The 8,294-nt window shown below is 60.6% G+C and overlaps 1 protein-coding gene across 1 annotated transcript in view; it reads left to right on the top strand.

Annotated features, from left to right (window-relative positions):
- Positions 1 to 572: 572 nt before the first annotated feature.
- EPHA2 (EPH receptor A2) overlaps positions 573 to 8,294 on the top strand; it is a 24,912-nt gene continuing 17,190 nt past the window's right edge. Inside the window, exons 1-2 of the mRNA XM_019511971.1 lie at positions 573 to 750; positions 7,235 to 7,302. Of these exons, the coding sequence (XP_019367516.1) occupies positions 588 to 750; positions 7,235 to 7,302 (231 nt within the window). The 5' untranslated portion in view covers positions 573 to 587. The remainder of the gene's footprint in view (positions 751 to 7,234; positions 7,303 to 8,294) is intronic.

Here is an 8,294-nt window from a genome sequence, read left to right on the forward strand (position 1 = left end):
GGGGGGGCGGGGGGGGAAGAGGTTGTAGGTAGCTCAGCGCCGCTGGCAGGGAGGGAGGCCGGACGGCTGCTCATGGGCCAGGCTGTTGGCACGAGGTTTTCTCTCCCCAAGTCGCCTGCTTTGAACTGAACCTGGTCGGGGTGGGATGGAGGGCATATGTCTGGGCGAGGGGGAGATTTCTGGGTGAAGGGACATTCGTGGGCAACAGGGCAGGGGTGTATATCTGGGCAAGGAGGCAGGACACACTTCTGGGTGAGAGTCGAGGGGTATCTTTCCAGGTGACGGGGGTATATTTTGGGGCGAGGGGTCTATTTCTAGCTGTGGGGTGGGGAGATGTGTCTGGGTGACTGTCCCCAGCTCCCCCTCCCCCCCCCAAACATGCCCCACTGGTTTCCCGCTTTGCTGCCAGCTTTGCCCCCCTGCTGCAGACAGGACAGGACCGAGATGGGGCAGCCATCAAAGATCAAAGCTGCAGCAGGGATCCCACCTGCCCCCCCTCCCCCCCACGCTGATGTGGGAGCGCTGTCTCTTTAAGGGCCAGGCCCAGGCATTCCTCAGGGAGTGGCCTGGGTGACATCAGCCGGGGCATGAATGAACAGGAGCGAAGTTTCCCACAAACTCCCATTAAGAAGTTCAGGGCAGCAGGGACCCAGGGCACGGGTGAGATGCAGCGCAGGCAGGGGCCAGGGCCCCTGCTCTTCTTCCTCCTGCTCCTCCCCAGCACCCTGCTCAGCGCCCAGGCCAAGGAAGGTAAGGAAAGGGGCACCCAGCCCTGCCTTTTCCATGCCCTTGGCTGGGCGGTGACACCCCGGACCCCCGCCCCACAGCCCGAGACCCCCTCCCTGCTGGGAAAGCACCCTTCTTCCCCATGCCCTTTGGGAGGTGGCACCCCGGACCCCCGCCCTGCAGCGCCAGACCCCGCTGCCCCCTTCTTTGCTGGGAAAACACCCCCGCCACCTGCCCCTGGGGTGCCCACACCCGGGCTCGGGGCATGAGGGGCTGCAGAGCCAGTGCCTTTGCCAGCCAAGGGGGTATTTTGCCCCCCCCCGGATATGGGCCAAGTCCACTGCCCCACTGGAGGCAGGGTTTTGCTGTCCCACTGGCAGCCGGGTGGGTTTCCCCCACCCCAGTCCAGTTTCCATTAGGAAAAATGCAATGCTGGAGAGACTTTGAGGTGGGATGGGCTGGGGGTGGGGGGTACCCAGAGAGTCCCCCCCCCCACCAGGCTTTCGCCCGCGTGTCTTTCTTGCGTGCTACTGATTTGCATCAAAAGTGCTCAGGGGGCCAGAAGAGCAAGTGAGGCCAGCCTGGGTGCGTGGTTTGGGAGGAGAAATTTGCCAAGAGACAGGATCCGGGCAGCCGGGGTGGGTGGAAAGCAGAGGGCGGTGTAAGGGAGCCTGTGCTGAGCTGCAGCCCTGCCGCAGGTGAATGGGTTTGCTCATCCAAAATGTGTCAGGAAAGGTGGAAAACTTCTGTTACTGGAATTGGTTCTGTCTCCTGGCTCATCGCTGAGGAAGTGGCCCTTGCACAAATCCACCCCAGCTGGCTGAGTCAGGGGCAGGTAACTTGTGGGGAAGTTCAAGGAGTGTCACGGGGATTGCTCAACTGCCCACATCACCCCAGCTGGGGCCTGGGATGCAGGATGAGTCCGCTGGCTGGGCTGGGCCCGAGGGGCAGGGAGGTTGAGCAAGCGGCTGGGAGGTGGGTGAGGTATTTTTTCACGCCCAGGAGTGTGATCAGCAGGGGGTTCCCACCAGATTCCTCTTTGTATCCTGTGCAAACCCCGGGGTAGAAGTGTGAAGCGGCGGGGAAAGGATCTGTTGTTTGTCTCCTCCACAAGCACGTATTGGGCGTGTGGGGTTGCTGCTGCTCTTATCTCCCCCAGAGTCACTGTGGCGTTGGCCCTGGGGATTGGCCCTGGACAGGGTTGACCACCACGGGTGCTGATTTTTTGGTTGGCGGAGAAGTTGCTCCCTTGTTACAGAAGGTAGCTGGCCCGGGTTCCCCGTGTAGGGCCATGCTCGGAGGCCTGGCTCCAGATCTGGACTCCAAAGTTTAGATCCAGGCGTTTTGGGAGCGCGCGTCCGCAACATAGCCAGAGATCTGGGATTTCACCTCCCTCCCTGGGCACGGGGGAGAGGAGTTAAAAGCAGGAGTGGATTGTGCCCTGAAAATATCGAGGAACATTTTGGATAGTTTAAGGGCCCGACCTTGTGGCTTTGTGCCTCGGTGCTCCCTGCTCCTGCTATAAGGGTGCTGCTCTGCCCATTTCTGTAAAAGGAGTGCGTTGCACCCCCAGAAGCACCGTCCTGTTGCAGTCGTCCTGTGTGCGTGCGTGTGTACAGATTTAACTAGATCTATTGCTAAATCTCTATGCTCAAATCGGTTTTAAAAAACTGTTTGCAGACAAGCTTGCAGGGATCAGTAATTGATCCAGGCAGTGGGAAAACTCCCATTAATTCCCGAGTTTTGGATGACGCCCAGAGAGAGATTAAAGCAGGGAGCTTCGAAATGCCTGCGGGCAGAGCTGAGCCGTTCAGATCCAGATTGGGGTCCGAACTTTCCCCCTTCAGCCTAGGGTGGGCTCGGCCCCGGAGCCTGCCCGGCAGTGACGAGAGCGACCGCGTGCATAAAACACCCATCTAGATTGAAAGGCTCCCAGTCGGCTTGGATGGAAGAGCCTAGTGCGGACTCGAGTCATCCAAAGTAATCATTAGAAAAAGGAGCTGCCGGTTCTAATTGGATTCTTTCTGTATGTCTCCAACAACAAAAAAAGAGGCATCCAAACCTGAGGTATTGTCCCAGGCCGAGCCCAGGGCTATTCTGGATGCTGGAAGAGTTGTAAAAAATAAAACCCATACCAAGTGTGGCTTGGATGCAAAAGACACTGGAATAATGGGCATGCCTGGCTGGCTGGGCTGTAATTGCGCAGTAAGAGGCAGAAGAGTCAATAAAGTAAATAGTTATTTAAGGCAAAAAATGAATTAACTGCAGCTGTTAATTCTGGGCGCTCGGATTTTGGAGCAATGCTCTTTTGGGTGCCTAGGACTTGCCTCCTTCTGTCGGGCACCTAAGAAGGTGTGGTGGGGGAAAGCCGGTGCTTCAGAACTAGCAGCAGGTTTTTGACTATATTACACCTTTCTTAAAAAAAGAAACAGACCCCAGGCATTACTACAGCAGCTTCTCCGGGCTGCTCCCGCGCTCAGATTAAAGCCGCCGTAGTTTAAGACAAACGCTGTGTTTGTTATTTTCCAAGTGCCAGCGTAATTGGTGTCTCATCTCTTGCCAAATTGCAGTTTCAAATTAAAGTTGCTGCGGACTTCAGGGAGGGATTTTAATTCGGTAAACTCCTTGGGTCTATTTTTATACTTTTTTTTAATGCCGCAATAGAGCTAAATCGGCTCCTTTAGAAAGCCACGCTTTGAACGTGTCCTTGGGCTATAATCGCAGACGTTTGTTCGAGCGTAAAGTTCTTGTCTCTGATCTGCCTGATGGATCCTGACACTTTACGGTCTGCTCCCACGAGAGGCACGTACCGATGTCCTAGGCGAGGGGAGCAATTGGGCGATTCCCCACCTGTCGGTAAAGCAGAATATCGCTGGCTGTGCAAAGCCGGGAGGAGAGACGTGCCAGCTGATGCTGGGAGAAGGCAGGGCAGGATGGCACCTTATAGAAATGCATAGGGTGGATGGGTGAAGTGGCCTCTTGGTTGGGCTGAGAACCTGATTTCTAATCCCGGCTCTTCTCCGTGTCCCATTTGGGGCCTGGCATGAAGTGGTGGCCAGTCAGCCGTGGCAGGAGCGGTTGTGTAGACAGGTGTTTAGACAGAAAACCCCGCAGCCCTGGCTGTGGTAGGCAGCTGCCTGCCGTGGAGCCGGGCTCACGGGTCTAATTTTTGCCAGCCTTTGTGGTCTTGGGCAAATAAATCACTTGCCGTCTGAAAGGATCCTTTTCCTGTGTTTGCTTAGGCTCCGTGCGTGTCCGATGACAAGCGATTGAGTCATGCCCTGCAAAGCAAGGGGGAGAAAAAAGGAAGATGAAAATGGCAGGGAGGGGGGAAGGCATTTCTCCCAGCCAGTGAAAGCTTTGTCTGCATGACACAGCTAATGCTGGGACAGGCCGTGGCCGGGCCTGGTTTCTTTCCCGGCTTATAAGAGGCGGCTTGCAAATAAAAATCTGCAGGGGCGGCTTGGTGATAAGGCGGCTGCGGGCAAGGTGATGTCACTCGAGGGTATCATGCCACCCTCGGGTGCGGGGCCGGGGTAGGAGCAGTATCCGGGGGAGCAAGCACGGGGCATCGTGAGACTTCGCCTGCCCCGGCCCGGATTCAGCAGGGCTTTCGCTTGGAGCACGTACTGTGTGCGAGTCACTCCTCCGCTCTGTGCCTCAGTTTCCCCGGCAGTAAAATGGGTCTGTGATCTTCCCACGCAGCTCTCCCATCACCTGCAATGAAATTGGGGCACGTAGCTCTGGGAGGCTCAGATTAGGGTTAGCCCAGTGCCAGGGGGAGGGTGGGGAATAGTCAAAGGGAAACAAATGGGTTAAGGTTGTGGAGGAAATGGTGCCGGTTTCCGCCTGGCGCCCTGCATTGCCGGGGATGGAAACCAGATGAGCCCACCTTGGAGTGTAAATAAACCAGCCGGGTTCGCCTGAGCCGGGAGGTGGCAGAGACGTTTGGGCACTGGCAGAGTTGGCCAGAGGCAGGAAGTGAAAGGCCTGAATGAAATCCCCGCTGCACAAAACCAACAGCTTCCCCCCTCCGCACGGGGCACGACCGGCTCGGACGGGGCTCGTTGTGTAGATCCCGTGCAGCGGTTCCCGGGGCCACGGGCCACGGGCCGGGCTGGCGGCCGTGTGCATGGACAGCCACGGCAAGGTCTCCCTGGCGAGCTCCCCTGCATCTGGGGAAGACGGAGACTAATCCCGTGGCTCTTACCCACGGCGCAGTCTCCCCTCGGGGACCAGCTGCCCCCAGCCTCCCCTGTCAGCAGCAGGGTGGGTCCAGTGCCCTCGCAGGGCGCCTTTGCACTCAGCTCCATGCTGTGCAGCCCGGGCTGTGCCACGGCGGGGAGAGCGGTCTCTTCTTGCCCCTCCCGTGGGCTGGGGATCAGCAAGCCACGCTGCGGCAGGGGGTGCATTCAGACCGGCCCTTAGTGCAGTGCCAGGACCTGCTTCCCTGCCTGCATCTGCTGCCTCGTCGCGAGTTTGCTCGTTCTCGGCCTGTGGCCGGATCCAGCTCCTGTTCCCCGGTCCCCCACGCACCAGCCTGGCCCCAAAGACCCCGGGCGGGCAGTCCAGACCTGGGGGCTCTTCAGGGGGGTGGGCCGGGGAGGAGGGTGTTGCAGGGGGCTCCAGCGGTGCTCAGCTGGGGTGAGACGGGGAAGGGGGACGTGTTGCTTCTAGGCAGGGCTTGGCTCTGGAGCAGGGGGGTCACCATGACTAGATGCCCCCCTCTGTGCTGGGGTAGGGCAGGCGCGGGGCATCGCGCGGAGCCCCTTGGTGTTCAGCCGTGGCCGCGGGATCCTAGGCCTGAGGCCAGGGGTCTGGAGCAGCCATGCCGCCCGCCACCCCTCCCGGAGCACGTTCCCGCAGGGCTGATTGGGGGGCGCTTGGCAGGCCGGGTCCAGGAGCCGGTAAGCGCTTCCGCTCCAACCTCGGCAGCCGGCCCTTTGATTTCGGGCTCCATCCGGCCGTGTTTACCCCTGTGCTTTCCTTCCTCTTTCCGAGCCCGGCGGATCCCTCGGTAGCATCCGGCCTCCGCTTGCTTGCTGCTGGGACCGGCCGGCCTTAGCCGGGCGTGTGTGGACATGCCTGAGCTCCAGGAGCAGGACTGGGGACATTGACCCCCCAGCTCCCATCCCAGGCCTCTCTGGGCCAGCAGTGCTCCTGCCGGCTCTCCCCTGCCGCGTGGTCTCTGGTCTCCCTCCTCGTGACCTTTGCTTGGGCACAGCTGCACTTTCAACGTGTGGCGGCCAACTGGCCTGGTCCTGCCACCGCAGTGCTGGACACCTGGGTTCAACTCCCAGCTCTGCCACAGCCTCCCTGTGCGGCCTCTGGCGAGTCACTTAGTCTCCTTGTGCCTCAGTTTCCCCGCTCCCTGTGGGCTTCATGACCCTGCCTGACTTCCCATAGAGGCCATGGGGCGAAATCCACTGCAAATCAGCTGGGAGGTGCCTGGAGGGGCCAGTGGAAATACCCCAAGTGGTAGAAACCCGGGGGTGTGGAAGGGAGCAGTCGCAGCAGAGGGACCGAGTGGGAGCTCACAGGCAGCGGAGACACGGCTCCTCTGAAGGCAGGAGGGTTGTTTTTTCCAAGCTGCAGCGCGACTTTAATGAGCGGTTCTCAGCCTTGGCAGCTGCAAGCAGCCCAGGCCTCCAAACCGGCGTCTGGAAGAGATTTTGTCCCCGTGACACCACAGCTCGTTCTCACACGGTGCGGGGGGGGGAACCCTGGAGAACGGGAGCCGCGAAGGCTGAAATCCTGCTGGCAGGGCGTGCTCGGGGCTGGGGATCAGGCCAGGCAGGGGCGTTTGCAACGGGGAGGTTTGCACGGGAGCTGCTGCCCTGGCACAGAGCATCCTGCCTGGTATCCCGAGGCCGCGGGGAACGGCATCGGTCCCTCTCGCGCTCGGCTGGGGGAAGCCGTTCCTTCCTGAGCCTCGACAAGCTGATGCCCTGAAGCACGAGGGCTGATAACCCTTGCAATGGAGGCCAGATTCATCCTTGGTGTAACTCAGCAGGTCGCACCGTGGACTGTTTGGTCCCGGTGTCTAATATGATGTGGAAGCGATGGGCTATCGCTGGAAACTCCCTCCGGGACCTTTGATTCCTCTATCCTTTCCTCCTGGGGCTGCCGCCCTGTTCCTAAATAAAGAGCACATGTCCCCGCCGGTTACTCAGCTTCTCAAACACCGGGGCTTGTTGCCAATAAAGATAAGCGCTGCCGGTCCGCAGTGCTGCATCCGCCCAGTGCCCATGGCTTTGGGGAGCTGGCACATGGGTTCGGGAGGGTGGAGATGTTGGGGGGGCACGGGCATCGCTCCCCAGAGCGGCAGACTGGTCTGGGCTTCCCCTGATCTCTTAGCTGCGGGGTCAGTTGTGCTCCCGGGGCCTGATTCTGTGCTCCCCCAGCTCGAGGGTCCAACCCGCCAGGGTGTCGCATCCCTCGGGATCGTGGTCAGGACAAGGCGTCTGCAGGGCGGGTCTAACGGCACGTTGCCTTCTCTCTCTTCCAGTCGTCCTCCTGGATTTTGCCAAAGCCCAAGGGGAGCTGGGCTGGCTGACCCATCCCTACGGGAGAGGGGTAAGTGTGCACGCCTGGCGCTGCATCCCGACCCCCTAGCAAGAGGAGACCCTGTCTCTGTGTGGGGGGAGGCGGTGCTGGTCCTCAATGGGGGTCGGGTCCTGCAAGGGCAGCGTGGGGGTGAGACATCGGCATCACAGGCCTGGGCAATGCTTTGCCCTCCTGCTCCAGGGTCCCGGGCAGTGGTCTGCTCCCAGGCCCTCTGCCCCGGGTCCTGGAGCTGGGGCTTCAGGGGGATGACTTAAGGTGTCAACACAAAGCCCCCTCCCCCCAGTGTGGGGGAGAGGTGCGGTTGGGTTGCTTTAATGTCCCTAAATATGTGTGCGGGTGGGATGCGCGGGCTGGCAGGACTGTGGGTTTAGGCATGGGTTGGAGAGGGAGGGCATTGTATGGCCCCGGGGTGCCTCGAAAGGGTAACTACAGCGTCTGCCTGGGAAGGGGAAGTGGCCGGAGCTAAGATAAGCACCAAGCTCTGGATAGGAGCAGAGCTGGGGGTTTGTCCCCACATGGGGAAACTGAGGCATACAAGGAGGGACGGTTTTGCATCTCCAGGCCTGGGCTGAGCCTGGGAGGGGGACGGCGGGGTCCGGAGCTGAGCCTTTGATGTGCATCCTGGCCCCCACAGCTGAAGCTCTTAACCCCTCACGTGCTGCAGTCTGCAGTGACGCAGCCCACTCCCACGGGGCCCGATGCTGAGCTCGCAGCCCAGGGCACTGCACAGCTGGCCCCGAGGTGAGAGACCCCAGCCCCGCGAGGTGCATGGGGGGTGGATCTCGGGGGACAGAGGTCAAGGCAGCCGTGCAGCCAAGGGGCTTCCGGGTGGGGTCAAGTAGCCCTCATCCTCAGCGGCGCAGACCCCCAGGCTGGTGACCCCTTCCCCTCTCTCCCCCGGGCCCGCAGCGAGGGCTGCTGCTCTCCTCTGCCCCCGGCGGGTTTCCTACCTGCCCCTGCCCCTGCCCCTGCCCCTGCCCCTTTCCCTGCCCCTGCCCCTG

The sequence above is a fragment of the Gavialis gangeticus genome, unplaced genomic scaffold (assembly GCF_001723915.1).
Source record: "Gavialis gangeticus isolate Ggan-Ray unplaced genomic scaffold, GavGan_comp1, whole genome shotgun sequence".
Taxonomy (NCBI): domain Eukaryota; kingdom Metazoa; phylum Chordata; order Crocodylia; family Gavialidae; genus Gavialis; species Gavialis gangeticus.